This window comes from Micropterus salmoides, unplaced genomic scaffold, assembly GCF_014851395.1.
Source record: "Micropterus salmoides isolate LMB-PRFRI ecotype aquatic unplaced genomic scaffold, ASM1485139v1 Ms_hic_scaffold_2, whole genome shotgun sequence".
In the NCBI taxonomy this organism is placed as follows: domain Eukaryota; kingdom Metazoa; phylum Chordata; class Actinopteri; order Centrarchiformes; family Centrarchidae; genus Micropterus; species Micropterus salmoides.
In genome coordinates, this window is record NW_024041150.1 from 31,884,328 (window position 1) to 31,901,640 (window position 17,313).

The 17,313-nt window shown below is 36.6% G+C and overlaps 1 protein-coding gene across 1 annotated transcript; it reads left to right on the forward strand.

The window, feature by feature from the left end:
- Nucleotides 1–12,542: 12,542 nt before the first annotated feature.
- On the forward strand, nt 12,543–15,669 carry LOC119912974 (complement C1q-like protein 4). Its single transcript, XM_038732262.1, has 3 exons — nt 12,543–12,685; nt 14,309–14,434; nt 14,865–15,669. Exons 1-3 carry the CDS (start codon nt 12,679–12,681, stop codon nt 15,137–15,139), a joined length of 408 nt encoding a protein of 135 aa, XP_038588190.1. The 5' UTR covers nt 12,543–12,678; the 3' UTR covers nt 15,140–15,669.
- Nucleotides 15,670–17,313: the final 1,644 nt, after the last annotated feature.

Sequence of the window (17,313 nt, forward strand, 5' to 3'; positions counted from 1 at the left end):
TGATCCTTATCTTTAGATTAGGAAAAGATAAGACTTTTACGTGGCACAAGGTAGATTTTTTTGATCAGTTTACAGAACTAAAATTTGTAGATCCCTTTATGCTACTTGAGAAAACAAAGCTTATATACAAAGATTGTAAACAGATAGATGGGTTGATAAACAAGTCATAGAAAAAAAACAATTTTACATGGCGCAGTCTCACAGCCTCAAGGAGGAAGCTGCTTTGAAGTCTGGTGGTATGGTAGCGGACGGCCTTTACTTGTAGAATTTTAATAGTGTGTTATTGCTACTTTTACCTAAAGGATCTGGCCAACTTTGTTTTATAATGATAATAAAAAGTAGTAATAGTAATTACTACCATCACTACTAGCTGCAGTTAGCTTGCTACTAGAGATAAGCGGATGATGCCAAAGGTCCAAAACTTGTTTCACTCCAGTTGTGCCGGGTTATATGTGAAATTAAGAATTTCATGTGACTGATGACACCTGAATCTTCAGACATCACTGGTGCTTCGGATAGCACTAAATTTAGTTTGAGGGGTTTGAAAGTTTTACACTTAAACTCAGCACATAGTGGCATAAGAATAACAGAGAAAAATGGCAATATACATGAAAAAGACATAATCATAAGTATGAGGACTTTTACTTCTGGTAACAAGTACTAATACTTGTAATAAAATCCAGTAATAAAAGTAATGGGGAAAGTAATTTAATCACTCTCCAATCACACTAATATGAAACGTCATCATCTTATCGTCCATAAAAGTTTAAAAACATGAGCCCACAGTGGCTCTCAACACTCAACTAAACTACACCAAAAAGGTAAATTCATGATCGTGTCAACTGTCGGCCGCTACCACCCGATGTTCACTGTGTCTGCTGAGTAAATGTTCTTCATCTAAATTAAATTCAGAGTACTGAAGAGCACATTTTCTTGCCACTGATCCTTGATTTCCTGTTAGAGCAGCACAGATTATGTTGGCATGCATTCAGAGACGTGTTGCGCTATGGATTAACAACGAAGAAGACAGTCGCAGAACATTTAGATACAAAATATTGTATCTTTGATTAAAAAAATGATTTACAGAGTTGTAGGCATTATATTATCTCAAATTGCTTAAAAATGCATAAACCTGCCATATATGAGGAAAAAAGTCAGACCCCAGATTTGATTAGATGTCCAAATAATTTTTGCATTTTTTTAGCTCACATGAAAAATCTAACTTTTATCAATAGTCAAAGTGATGATTTTAAATTTTTTTTATTGTGCTTAAAAAGTGTTACACTCAATATGTATACATATCTTTGATATTCAATGTGTTATGAGTTCATAGATAAAAAGAAAGTGTACTTTATTGCATTTTCTGAAATACTGCCATTTCCTTATCACATGTTTATAATGACTGGTGACAATGTTTTTCTTGGGAAAAGTCGGGCGTGCACTAGGTACTGTTCAAACAAGTGTAAAATGTGGCCCTGATTAGATTTCCGAATACATTTCTTGGGAAACTTTGGGCTTTCACCAAATTTGTTTTCTTTAACCCAGATACATCTTCAAAGAGAGGACATAATATTTATCTCTATTTAACCAAATTGTGTCCAAAGAATATATTTAGACTGATAAGGAAAAATGCCACACATTTGTTCCGATTGGTCTCAAGTCTTGAAATCTGGTATGGACATACTTATGGCAAGTATCTAATAGTACAAATTTGAACTCTTTAGCTCACATAAAAATTCCACTTAAACCAATGCTCAAGTCACGATTTTTAAATGAGGAAACACAGAAATTGTGTTTATTGAATGTTTTCCATAGAGTGTTGTTTAACCTTCATATGTGTGCATATCACTCATATTCAACTTGTTCTGTGTTCACAAATATCAAATAATTGATGTACTCCTTGAGGAACAATCATACAGTCATCTTGAGATACAGTCATATCCTTTGCAAATCATTCGCAGTTATATTTTTCTGAGGAAAAGTTGGGGCGTGCACTAGGTACTGTTCAAACAAATGTGAATTGCGGCCCTGATTAGATGCCCGAGTACATTTCTTGGGAAACATTGGACAACTTTGTTTTGTTTAACCATGGTTACAGCTTCAAAGTGAGGACATAATATTTATCTCTATTTAACCCAAATGTGTCCAAAGAATATATTTAGATTGATAAGGAAAATGGACATTTTTTTTTCTGATTGGTCTAAAGTCTTGAAATCAGGTATGGACATACTTTGGGCACGTATATAATAAAAAAATAGATAATCCCACTTCAATCAATGGTCAACGTAAGGAAAAGCGCTTAAATTGTGTTAAATTAAATGTCTTCCATGGAATGTTTATTAACCTTCGTATGTGTGCTTATCACATATTCAACTTGTTCTATTTTCACAAATACCAAATACTTGTTTGTTGTCTTTGAGGAACCATCATATAGTCATCTTGAGATACAGTCATTTCCTTTGCACACCATTGCCAATTGCATTTGTATCTGAACAATGTGGGCTTTCACTAAGTAATTATGTTTGTAGGAAACTTTGGGCTTGCACCCATTTTTTTTACAGAAATTATACTGGCAAATATCTTAAACATTTTTACACATTCAAGTTTGATTTTTGTGTGTGAATGTCCACATTTTTTTAATTCATTGAGTTACCACAGAAAGATTTACAACGCAACAGTGTGACAGTTCTAGCAAACGGTTCTCTCATTTGTCCCTAGTTTATCACTTCTAAATATTACAGCATCTAACGCTGTCCGTTGCTACATTAGCCACAAAGCTAATCAGTGGGGGAGCGCTAACGTTAATGAGCCGTCAAACTATAGTTTCTGATGTATTTTAAATATATCTGCGAGCCGTTTGTTTGTAGTTTTAGTCGGCGTGTCAGAAATGATTAAACCAGAGCGAACATGTAAATAAACATGAGTTGAACAAGAATCTAACACGGCTTCCTGCCAGACAAAGTTGAAGGTCCTCGTTGTAGACAGTCATGTAGTATTAGATGCATTCAACAGCAGGTCACTGTAACGTTATCGCAGACCATAGACTGTATAAAAGAAGTGAACGTAGTCATCGTGATGTCACCCGTTGGTTTGTGGTCTGCCGTTTTGAAGCCTCGAGTTTGACCTATAGGCTGCCGCCATGTTGATTTTTTGCAACCAGCGGCACTGGATGTGACCATATTTGGACGATATGGTGGAGCTGTAGGTGCATCTGTAATTCATGTTAATGTCATTTTAACAGGGCTGACAACTTTGTCTAGCGAACAACAGTCTTAAAACTAAATGTACTCACCAGAGAAAGTGAACAGCCTACTCCTAATAAGATTTTTCAACGGCGCTGGTTAAATTTACACAGTGCCGTGGGTCACTCTAGCCTGATTGACAGGTCGCCTTGGTAACGACTTGTTAATCAATAGAATAATAATCCTGCCCTGAAGCATACTCTGCTTTATGGTCTATTTTCCTCTAAATGGGACCATGATTTAATAAATGAACATCATGTTGTATTGAAGAAGCTAAAACTAGCGATTGAGACCCTAAACTTATTAGGAAAGTGTTTACTGAGGTAATAAATCAGGTGAGAAGTAGGGTCATTTTACCATTATTTCTAATCGACTTCTTTTTGCAACCAGAAGAGTCGCCCCCTGCTGGCCGTTCGATAGAATGCAGGTTTAAGGGACTTCCGCGTTTGCATCAGTTCTCTGACTGGAAACTACCCGCTTGGTTTCTATGCCCGTAAATCTATGCAACCTTTCTGTCGGGCATGCCGTAGACACTGTAGGTGATGGTGAGCAATATGTAAAAAATGATTTTATCATTGTGTGAGCCAGTCGAGTGAGATACTTATTTTCTGTTTGGTGCGTGTCTTTTAACTGTGTGATTTGGTTTTTCAGTGCCTATATTTAATTACTGTTGTGCAGGTTCTGTTTTGTAGTGTTCTTTTTTGAATGGTTTGTTTTATTGCGTTGCTTTGGACTTTTGCATGTTTTTATTTCGGGGGGCTGCTTTTTTTTTTTTTGAGTAGTGTGCTTTAACTCTAGCCCCCAACAAACTAACAAACTAAAAAAAGTCAAGGGCAACTGGACTTGGTTGAAGATACTGGAAGATGTTTCGTACCTCAGTGGGAGCAAACGTATGAGGAGCCCCTAGGGACATTATTCAGAATTACCATGCATATACATGTACTTTTCCTCTCACATACACATATGAAACCAAACTCATTCACATACTATACTGAAAAGCTCACACACATACAAGTTAAATGCTTTTACACACACAACTGAAAATATTACATTCACACACACAACTGAAACGCTCTCACATACACAACTGAAATGCTCACACACATACAACTGAAACATTCCCACACACACACAAATGAAAACCTGACACACATACAAGTGAAATTCTATGATTGGTCCCAGCCAATGATCCCAGCTTGCACTTCAGGTAAGTTAACATTAAAGCTATACACCAAAACTTTAAATAATGATTTATATGTTATTGACATTATACATAAGATTTAAAATTCCTATTTACTGTAATTGTGGTTTGCAACACCACAATTGTCTAAACGTGAATCAGCTTTAAACTAAGTTCTAACTGTTAAATGTCTAACAAACTATTTGAAGCAAATCAATTAAACCTGAATTCAGATTTTCAATCATTTGGATGTCACTTTATTATAGTGTTTCTTTTAATAAGTCAGTCGTAAGCTAATGTTAAGTTAAATATGGTAACATGAGCTATTTTGCCTGCATAATGGTAGCCATAGTTATTATTTCCACTTTTTGGCCTATTAAGGCATTAAAAGGCCTTCTCTACTTCTATTCCCACTCCCTGCTAGGAAGAGCAGCACTGGATCTCCTCATCGTCCACTGTGGTTTTAAACATCTGTGTTTTATGTCCATTAAAAAAATGGTTTATGGTTCCCATTGCAATAAATTCTAAATATATTTTTACTTTAGACTTATTTTGTCTTTACTACTGACTGAAAATGTTCATTTTACATTCTGATTGTCAATTGAAAGAACCAGCTCATCATGCAACATTGAATATTAAAGCTTAACTCTTTTGCTAAGTGAGAGCTGTCTAATATAAGTAGAAAAGTGAAAATACTGTTTCGTCTTCTGACCTTGATCGGAAAAGGTCAGAAGACGAAATAGTTATGCAGTTTTTTAGCATTGTACCTTATACTTGAAGATAACATAGGAGCCTTACACTAGAGCCAGAGAATGTTTTGAAGAGTGCCTTGTTTGCTGCTCTCATGTACAGTAAGTCTAGTTTAAAGACAAGACAATGAGCACAAATCCAAACAAAACTGGGTAAAGTGCTTAAACAAAGAATGACCTGCTGACTGAGAAATTACGAACCCCACTAGATGTATCATTAATTGCAATGTTGCAAACTCTTGAGGTATTCTCAGGCAAGTAGTCCACACAGAGCAAAAATAAACAATCAGCTGATCGAATGCACTTGTAGCAAATATGTGCTTTCTATCAGTTAATGTTTTTCACCCTTTTGCCTCACTACACACTATACAGTAAGCCAATAAACATGTAATATCCACAAGACCTACTCAACGGTCACAATAAATGACACCATCTATATAGCTTCAAAACTATTCAGTGTACAGATAATTGTTTTTTTATGTAACTTGAATGTCACATTTGTCTCTTAGAGAAGTTCTCCTTCTCTACACTATAAGATGTTTATTGTCGCATTAACAGTAACTTACTGGCAACAATTATCCAGTAGTTGCTGTATTTCATTCTACGGTAAAATTACTGTTAAACCAACAGTAGTGTTTAGCATAGCGTAAAATAAAGCACAGTATATGTACACTTTTTTTGAAGTACAGTATTATACTGTTACTTTTTTGGCATACTGTATAATGAAGTACAGTATTATGCTGTTATTTCTTGGCATACTGTTTAATCAAGTACAGTAATATACTGTTATGAAAATATTACTGTATTGTTTTTTACAGTACTGCTGTATAACCAATAAAATATGGCTATTTAGCTGTTGATTTAAAATAAGAAAAAGGACATTCGAAGACTTAACTGCACAAAAAGATTGTTTATTGCACAAGTAGAACAAAACAGTCATAATAACACACACACACACACACACATATATATAGAAAGAGATCTGTTTTGAAACTGATAGTCTAACAATGTCATAGGCAGTCTGTAATCAATGTATAAAATGGGGTTCTCTGAAAATATTTTCCTATAACTAGCCAAAGAGACAAAGAGCCAAAAATACTGAAACTAGTAAAACATATGGGTCATCAACCATCTTGACCACATGCTAAACATGACATTCTCCATAAAAATCATCAGAATAAATAACAAGTAACAACTAATCAAAACTCCACTCCATAAAATTGGCTGAACATTCAACCAAGCCACAGTTATCCTGTCAAGACACATTGCAATACACAAAAGAATCTTCACAAAACAATTTCTCACTGTAGGTGTTCTGGGTGGGGATGTCAGCATTGGAGAAGTAATGTTGGTGAAGTTAGACAGGTGAGGGTGGAGGTGGTGGGGAAGCCAGGTGAGGAGGGTGGTGGTGGGCAGTGACAGTGGTTGTCCTGCAAGAAAATTAACAACAACACAACAAATCAATCACTGGGACAGAAATTCATCACAAATGCCGAACTCACGTTATCTAAACACCTTTGAGTGAATCTATGAAGGCTGCTCTGTGCTCTGATTACACAAGACAATCAATACCTTTGAATGTGACTTAATGAGAATTTAGGTGTACGGTGGACTCCATCAGAATACTCAGACACAGTATGGGACACGTACATGACTTCTGTTAGTGCTGTGTTGTCCTACAGATACTGTAGGAGTATTTTCAGAGACTTTTTCCTATCCAATTTAACTATGGGAGTCAATGGAAAAATTGGACACAATTTTGGTGATATTCACAATTATTCTCTAAGACTTTCTGAAGATGGATAATAATTTAAACGTTCTTACACCATCATAGCTTAAACTCATAATACAGGTCTGTTTTACTCAAGCATTACCAACAAGCCCCCACAAGCAATCATTTTATTTATCTATTTAAGCTCATCTTTAGCTGTCATGTAAAATGTTTGTTATAGCAAGGGGCTAAAACCAAGTTCACAGTATCTTAAATCCAATAAATCACTAACTAAAGCTGTGTCTCAATTCAGGGACCGCATCCTGCGAAGGCTGCATGTAAATATATCCAGTAATTTTAGTGGGCCATACTACAATAATGGGCCACGGTAACGTTATGTTAGTTAGTAATAATGGACTCACAGTTTTACAGGTTTGAATCCTGAAGATGGTCTTGGTCCCACAATATGGCTCAGCTCCCGCCTTTTGGAAATAAGAGAACAGAAAAGACAGTTAAAATAAAAATCAAGAAGACTGCCTGCAAACATAAATTCATTAAAAAACATAGAAAGTTCTGGTAATTTTGGCCTTCAGCCTAAATATACTATCTTCTTTATAAAATAAAATGTGCAAATCAAGCATTTTGTTTAAGCTATTAACGTTAATTTAATCTGCTTCTAACTTACTGACAGGCTAACAGTACAGCTTTGCCGACCCATCTGATTAGTTTGAAATTGAGCGTATACTTTGGAAGAAATCAAACTATGCGCCGATGCTTGTCAGAAGCAATAAACATAATGCCGTTGTACAATCAACAGTTGTTCGCTTGTATTGAGATGTGTGCTTTTATTTAAACAACTTCCTGTTTAACTGAAATGCTTTCCTGTTCAACTGAAATCCTCTCATACAACATACTGAAATGCTTTTATACAACATACATTTTACTTGAGTATGTGAGAGAGTTTCAGTGTGAGAGAGTTTCAATTGTGTGTGTGAGAGAGTTTCAGTTGTGTGTGTAAAAGCATTTTACTTGTATGTGTGTGAGCTTTTCAGTATAGTATGTGAATGAGTTTGGTTTCATATGTGTATGTGAGAGGAAAAGTACATGTATATGCATGGTAATTCTGAATAATGTCCCTAGGGGCACCTCATACAAACGACCCCACTGAGGTTAAATAACTGAGTTTCCCCAACCAGTCAGTCAGAACTGAAGAAGTCCTTTGGATGAGGGACGAAACGTCTTCCAGTATCTTCAATCAAGTCCAGTTGCCGTTGACTTTAACCTTCGTTGGATAACTATGACGTGGATGACTGAGAATCTTCACAGACAAACTAAAAAAAACAACTGCAGTAATAAACCCGACAGGACAGACTCTCCAGAGGAAACAAAATTAAACTTTCAGCTTCTATAATCCATGTTTAGATGCTCTGATGGAGCTCAGGATTGATCAAGAGGACAGCTGCTTTACTTTCACTGTATGTACCTGGATTGTGTGTAAAACCTTTTGGATGTGTAGAACACAGAACATGAATTAACTTGACCGATCCCGTCAGCGTGTCGGGAGATTCAGATATTCATTTCTGTTCATGTGGCTTGTGCGTAAAGGCGCACAGCGTCTCTGGAGAGAAGCTTCACCCAGCCAGCCGCTAGTGTTCATTTTTACGATCCTGCTGCCCATCCACATACCCTGTTTCAGAAATAAATCTACAATCACATCTGTCAGCAGCGTAGCCTCCATCTCTCAACTACCGTAACATTAAACATGCTGTGAGGCTGGAGGAAGCTTGGAGAGGGCAATGAAAAACGGGAGGCTTAGCAAGTCAAGAATGTTTTCAGCACATGAGAAGTAATGGGGGCTGTTTTTATTATTTTTAAAGTCATGTAATGACTGCATGCAATTAACGTGACAAATGACCAACTCACTGCTAACACAGCCACTCTGCGTGTTGTTTCTACTTGCTCTGGTAATCTCTGGTAAGCTTATTGTTTTCTTCTGTGGTTTTTGTGGTGAGGCAGTGTTGTTAACAGGGGAGCAGCCACGTGCCCTCGGGTAGGCAAACTATGCTAGACTCATGACATGAGTGAAGAGTCTGATTCTCTGTTTCTTTTTTAATAGTCATATATCTGCTCTTATAAACGTCTGATGGCAATTAAATGCAATTAACTCATATCGGCCAGTGAATATTTTGGTCGGGCTCTACTTCTTATATACTGTCTATGGTAGAAACAGAGACAAAGGTTGTGGGTCATGCGCATGTGCAGAACCACTAAGTAGCACATCTCGATAGGTGGCATAAATCGACAGAACAGTAAGAAACAGAGCGATAGATCCAGCTAATTATACAACAATATCACAAGAGCTGTACTCTTGTGATATTGTTGTATAATTGTATAATTGCTTTCAGACATGGTTTGGTAATAAAAGGTCACATACCAGTAAATAAAATTGGCTTTGATGTGAGTTCTACCAGAGACGTTATATAGAGGACACATGCCCCTTTAAGAATCCTCAATACAACTCTATAGGGAAAGCCCGTAACACGAAAGAAGGTGGTTTATAAAAGATCAATCTGTTTTTGAATAATTTATTAATTCAATTAGATTTTGCTTGCAGTCTTTAAATATTTTGATTTTTCTTAATCAAGGAATGATTCTTAAGGGAATCTTCAGGAATATTATAACTTAATTGATTAATTGAAAAAACTGCCACATGTATCAACATGGACTTATGTGAAAAACATTATGGCGAAAGAAATGTTTGCCATATCATCCAGCCCAATGTGATGATGGATGTGGGTACAGGAAGGCGATAAAGAACATATCTGAAGGGGAAAATGATGAATATCTGCAGTTTTGTGAGATATGAATTCGTACCTTGAGATTTCTCTATCATAATCTCTCTACATGCTCTGTGATGCAAATTAAATGGCATATAACTTAAATTTACCTTTAGTTAAACAGCTAATTTGAAAGTATGCATTGTAATTCTTTCTGTGGTAACTCAATGAATTAAAAAAATGTGGACATTTACACACAAAAATCAAACTTGAATGTGTAAAAATGTTTAAGATATTTGCCAGTATAATTTCTGTAAAAAAAATGGGTGCAAGCCCAAAGTTTCCTACAAACATAATTACTTAGTGAAAGCCCACATTGTTCAGATACAAATGCAATTGGCAATGGTGTGCAAAGGAAATGACTGTATCTCAAGATGACTATATGATGGTTCCTCAAAGACAACAAACAAGTATTTGGTATTTGTGAAAATAGAACAAGTTGAATATGTGATAAGCACACATACGAAGGTTAATAAACATTCCATGGAAGACATTTAATTAACACAATTTAAGCGCTTTTCCTTACGTTGACCATTGATTGAAGTGGGATTATCTATTTTTTTATTATATACGTGCCCAAAGTATGTCCATACCTGATTTCAAGACTTTAGACCAATCAGAAAAAAAAATGTCCATTTTCCTTATCAATCTAAATATATTCTTTGGACACATTTGGGTTAAATAGAGATAAATATTATGTCCTCACTTTGAAGCTGTATCCATGGTTAAACAAAACAAAGTTGTCCAATGTTTCCCAAGAAATGTACTCGGGCATCTAATCAGGGCCGCAATTCACATTTGTTTGAACAGTACCTAGTGCACGCCCCAACTTTTCCTCAGAAAAATATAACTGCTAATGATTTGCAAAGGATATGACTGTATCTCAAGATGACTGTATGATTGTTCCTCAAGGAGTACATCAATTATTTGATATTTGTGAACACAGAACAAGTTGAATATGAGTGATATGCACACATATGAAGGTTAAACAACACTCTATGGAAAACATTCAATAAACACAATTTCAGTGTTTCCTCATTTAAAAATCGTGACTTTGAGCATTGGTTTAAGTGGAATTTTTATGTGAGCTAAAGAGTTCAAATTTGTACTATTAGATACTTGCCATAAGTATGTCCATACCAGATTTCAAGACTTGAGACCAATCGGAACAAATGTGTGGCATTTTTCCATATCAGTCTAAATATATTCTTTGGACACAATTTGGTTAAATAGAGATAAATATTATGTCCTCTCTTTGAAGATGTATCTGGGTTAAAGAAAACAAATTTGGTGATAGCCCAAAGTTTCCCAAGAAATGTATTCGGAAATCTAATCAGGGCCACATTTTACACTTGTTTGAACAGTACCTAGTGCACGCCCGACTTTTCCCAAGAAAAACAGTCATTATAAACATGTGATAAGGAAATGGCAGTATTTCAGAAAATGCAATAAAGTACACTTTCTTTTTATCTATGAACTCATAACACATTGAATATCAAAGATATGTATACATATTGAGTGTAACACTTTTTAAGCACAATAAAAAAAATTAAAAATCATCACTTTGACTATTGATAAAAGTTTGATTTTTCATGTGAGCTAAAAAAATGCAAAAATTATTTGGACATCTAATCAAATCTGGGGTCTGACTTTTTTCCTCATATATGGCAGGTTTATGCATTTTTAAGCAATTTGAGATAATATAATGCCTACAACTCTTTAAATAATTTTTTTAATCAATCATATATACAATATTTTGTATCTAAATGTTCTGCGACTGTCTTCTTCGTTGTTAATCCATAGCGCAACACGTCTCTGAATGCATGCCAACATAATCTGTGCTGCTCTAACAGGAAATCAAGGATCAGTGGCAAGTAAATGTGCTCTTCAGTACTCTGAATTTAATTTAGATGAAGAACATTTACTCAGCAGACACAGTGACATCGGGTGGTAGCGGCCGACAGTTGACACGATCATGAATTTACCTTTTTGGTGTAGTTTAGTTGAGTGTTGAGAGCCACTGTGGGCTCATGTTTTTAAACTTTTATGGATGATAAGATGATGACGTTTCATATTAGTGTGATTGGAGAGTGGTTAAATTACTTTCCCCATTACTTTTATTACTGGATTTTATTACAAGTATTAGTACTTGTTACCAGAAGTAAAAGTCCTCATACTTATGATTATGTCTTTTTCATGTACATTGCCATTTTTCTCTGTTATTCTTATGCCACTATGTGCTGAGTTTAAGTGTAAAACTTTCAAACCCCTCAAACTAAATTTAGTGCTATCCGAAGCACCAGTGATGTCTGAAGATTCAGGTGTCATCAGTCACATGAAATTCTTAATTTCACATATAACCCGGCACAACTGGAGTGAAACAAGTTTTGGACCTTCGGCATCATCCGCTTATCTCTAGTAGCAAGCTAACTGCAGCTAGTAGTGATGGTAGTAATTACTATTACTACTTTTTATTATCATTATAAAACAAAGTTGGCCAGATCCTTTAGGTTAAAGTAGCAATAACACACTATTAAAATTCTACAAGTAAAGGCCGTCCGCTACCATACCACCAGACTTCAAAGCAGCTTCCTCCTTGAGGCTGTGAGACTGCGCCATGTAAAATTGTTTTTTTTCTATGACTTGTTTATCAACCCATCTATCTGTTTACAATCTTTGTATATAAGCTTTGTTTTCTCAAGTAGCATAAAGGGATCTACAAATTTTAGTTCTGTAAACTGATCAAAAAAATCTACCTTGTGCCACGTAAAAGTCTTATCTTTTCCTAATCTAAAGATAAGGATCACAAAGTCCAATTCTTGGCAGGCACACATCATCATTGAGCCAACAACATAAAAGCAGGAACAGACATCCTCTGAATCACAGCTTTGGAGACGGAGCCAAGACTAGCGAAACACAGTTTGCCTGGTATCCCAACACAAGTGATTGACCGACAGAGATGGCAGGTAAAGTGAAACCTTTTCTCTGTAGACTTCATTGAAGAATGTATTAACTCAACTAGAGAGGGCCCTGTCCCTATAACATTAGAGCTGGACTCGGGACAGACAGAAGTCTTTGGCCAGATGATCTCACTTCACTTACAGTGTTTTATGGGGACAGGAATTCTGCAATTTAAAAGGCGGCTAGACCATTTAATACTTTATAAACAACCAATTGGATTTAAAAATCAATCCTGACTAGCTAACAGGCAACCAGTTTAGGGAGGCAAGAATGGAAGTAATATGACATCTCATTTTGACCTTGTTAAAACTCTTGCTGATGCATTTTGAACCAGTCGGAAATGGTATAAAAAACACTGACTGACCAAAATATCACAAGTTGCATTAATTGAGATGGAAGGATATGAAAGCATTGATGAATTTCTCCAGGTCAGAGAATTGATCTGAGTTTGGAGATGAAATGGAGCTTCATTTTGCTGCCTGATTTATTTGTTTGTCAAACTTCAATCCTGACTCAAATATATGTTTTTTAAATTGGGCCTTGGGGAACACCATAGAAGAAACATGCTGACAGTGTTTAAATCGAGTTTCCCGTTCCGTTGCCCACTGTGGTTTGGTTTAGGACTAAGGTTAGGTTATGTTTAGGTGTTGTATATTTATCTGGTTGGGGTTAGGGTAAGGTTGTGTTGAGGTTGAGCACAGCAGAAAAAGACTGGTCTGGGATAGGGAAACATTTGTGCTCTGCATAAAGTAAGGGGAAATATAAACCAATAGTGAAGCAGAATTCAATACAGCACCATCATGCCACCTGTTACGTAGTGTCACGGGTAGAGAAATTCATGAGGTGGCAGATATAGTGATGAATCTCTATCAGCTGATAATCCGCTGCAGGTAGTGGAGATGGTACTGATACTTTATTTATTTTTTATCTTTTAAACTATTTTATATGTTGAGAGAGACACATTTCATTCATTATGTAGTCTTGTGAAACATGTATTCATCTCTGATGTGTATGGTGCACGTGGTGTTTTATGGTTCACATCGTTTTTATGTACGCTGCAGTGCTGTCAATTAAAAAACATTTCACATGGTGTGTAGCTGATGAATGGAAATGTAAAAGGTAGTGTCCTGTCTCTGCCAGCACTAAAATCTTTAAAAATTATACAGTAAAGTTAGCAACTGCATCATCTCCAATACCTGCTGTTGTTTGACTATCGGGTAATAGATACATTCAACTCATACTTGCCACCTAATGTACCACCTGCACATTAACTGCTGCAGAGAAATGGCAGAGCCAAATGGAGCCCAGCCTATGGCAAGTGCCCGGACTCACTAACACCTAGTACTGCTCGGTGCACTGTGGAGTAAGTCTTGTTGTATGTGAAATAATCTAATGTCATGTTAAAATAAATACATAAATGAAGCTTAATTCAGGACATTGTGTCTCTGATTTTCTAGCTTGAAAAGCACATAAAATCATATTTGAACATCTTCTCAGCATAATTAACATGACAAGGTAGAAAATCAGTATGAAGTTAAACCTACAATCTGCTCTCAATGCAATGCATGTATTGTGATGAAAAGAAAAGCTTCGACAAATTAACACGTTGAAAATGTTTTGTTTTATAGTTGAAAAGGTGATGTTCACTGCAGTGGCAGACCTCGGAGCGACCTATGGACCATTCGAGACAACCCATACTCTGGTTTTCAACAAAACGGTTACAAACATTGGTAAAGCCTACAATGCCCCTTCAGGTAATTACATCACACATGTTAATTTTTTGGTTTGAGTATTGGTAAGACATTTTAAATACTGGTTCAAACTGGTAGCAATGTATCATAAATCACATCAGTAATCTAATTACTGCTAACCAGCGTAAGTCCAGACCAATACATCAATATTTTCTAAATGAACAATGAAGGAATTGACTTTATGTCAGATGAAAGGAGGTGCTGGTAGTGACAGAGTTATCACCCGACTATGCACTGACCATCAGCTCTAAGGAACCTTTTACCCTCTTTTAGCTAACTGATGATTTTTACAGCACATTTACTGTTTGGTTCAGTCAGTTGTGATCGTCCTTGTTTCCTGCAGCAGCAGGCGGATGTTAATTTTGAATACCTTTTAAGGCAAAAAGCTTCTCAGAAACCTTTATATGTGATCAATACTATTTTGTTTCCACAGGTATCTTTACTGCGCCTGTTGAAGGATTTTATTATTTTACCTTCTTCTATTGTGCTGGAGAACAGAAATCAGGGCTTTCACTGATGAAGAATGACGAGACCGTTGTTGCAACATATAACACTGCAGGCTCTGACAGAGGGGATAACTCAGGAAATGCAGCATTTCTGAAGCTTGAAGTAGGGGACCAGGTGTATGTGAGCCTGCCTGGAGGTTATCGTGTTTGGGGAGCCGGCAAGACCACGAGCTTCAGTGGTTTTCTGGTCAGTAAACCATAAGAATTCAATGACCAGAAGGATGATTCCGAAAACCCGAGATCAATGATGCTATACTGTGCAATAATCTACTATATTGCCATGAAAATTTGAATTTAGACTTAAACAGCTGCCAATAATGTTTAGGATGTTGGGAAAGTAATTACAAGTAAACTCAATATAAAGGAGTTTAGCCTGGAGGGGGTTGAAACCTCTTCCTGTGTCTTCTGAGAATGTTAGAAACATTTCTGCACAACAACGAGACATCCTGTACATGTGGAGGAGTTTAAGGAGAAGGTGCAGGTGGAATGTGTTATTGTGATAGATATTGTAGTGTAATAACTGAAGAACAATGTGTCCTCAGCCAAGGAAATGTCACCAAGCAAATTAAGGCTGAATAACACCTAGAGTGAAATCCTGTTTGTCCTGTTGTTGTCCTGATGTGTGTTATCTGAAAGTACTATAAGAACTGAGGAGAGACCGCCTCTTCTCTGTAATATCTGTGTAATGCTGATGATGCCTCTTGCTTGCAATCAATAAATATCTACTGAGAATCTGAATATTGTGTTCACTTTCTAAGATATGTCGATATAATAATAAAGATATATAATATATGCACTTATGTCATAACACATGGGGTCATGGTTCATCTTTATTGTCATTAAACAATAAAGGAACGTAGCAGCAGGCACCCGCCTTCCAGGAGGGAGATGAGGAAGAGAGAGCCATTTTGGATTCATCTTGGCTTTGAAAGACCTGAAAACAGGAGAGAGAGAGAGAGAGAGAGAGACTCTACACACAGCCATTACATTTTCCCGACCATTAAAATGTTGGACATTAAAGATGAAAGAAACATTACCCACCGCATTAGTCTGTGATTAATGTTCTGTGATTAATGTTCTGCATACTGGACAGAAACGTCAGTGGGTTATGAGCTGGCATTGATGGTCCAACATACTCTTCAAAAACTTCAGTGCCCAAATCACAGTTGAATAATTTAACTGGTGATGATTAAACTTATGTGAGAAGAAACAGATTCGATGTTCAATTATTGTATTATTGTTTATCATTTTCAGGTTCAAAATCTTAATTAGAGGTTGTACCAGAACAGGTTTACATAGTTTAATTTTCAAAAAACACCATATTTTTCTATGTGTTGTATGTTCCGCTCTTGAGCTACAGAATGATGCATCTTACTTGTAAATCTTTGTTGGGAGTTGCACATGCGCAGTTCTCAGGTAAGGACTACTAGCCAATCACAAGCATCAAAGCTGCTTCAGACTGCGACCGTAACCTTGCAGATGGTATAAGTTACTCACAAGTCCACAACCACACAACATCAACAACAACATTGTTCTACATCTTACCATAAACCACTACAAAAATCACCATATTTCAACTCAATTTTACATAAAAATTGGCCAAACAATTTGAACATTTGCTCACTAGCTTTCACATCAGGTGTAAGATTAGCATTATAGTTATAACTTTAGCTGTGTTAGCCAACGTTTACAACAAGTCCGCACTGGAACAGTCTGTGAAGTTACATTGCCGTGTTTATTTTAAATATAATTCACAACCAATAAAGCTAATGTTCAATGCGACACACACACCAGCGACCCACACAGCTTTCTCTTTTTTAAGTTAAAATGTTTAAACATTACTCAGAATGTAAAGACAGATAAGCGGTATGAAAACCTTCCAGCTGTGTTTTCCACTGCTGTTGCTGCAGCGGTCTGTGTGACGGCGGGAGCAGAGGGCTCTGTGAGCGGGCGGCTGGCCGGACTCACACGCTCCTCCCGCGGGTTGGCACAGGCTTCTCCCGCAGCCACTCGCGGAGCTCCTGAACTCCTAAAATATTCAAGCACATTTTTGTTCCGCCATCACTTCTCATAAAAATGTCAGTATTCGAAATCTACACAGCTGATTTCACCTCAAAACTTCTCAGAAGTGGATTCAGTGATGAAATTCCATACAAAAACTGTAAAATATAAAACTTTCTGTTGCTGACCTCTGTCTGGCGCACGCAATGATGATGCAGTGAATAGTGACGATTCTCTGACCAATCAGCAGTCTGTCGTGTTTTCACGTTACATTTTAGTATCCCTCAGCTTGCTTGGAACCTCGACGGAGGTGAGATGATATGAAAAAAAGTACCTGGAAGCAGGTACAGGTACAACATTTCTACAATGGAAAAC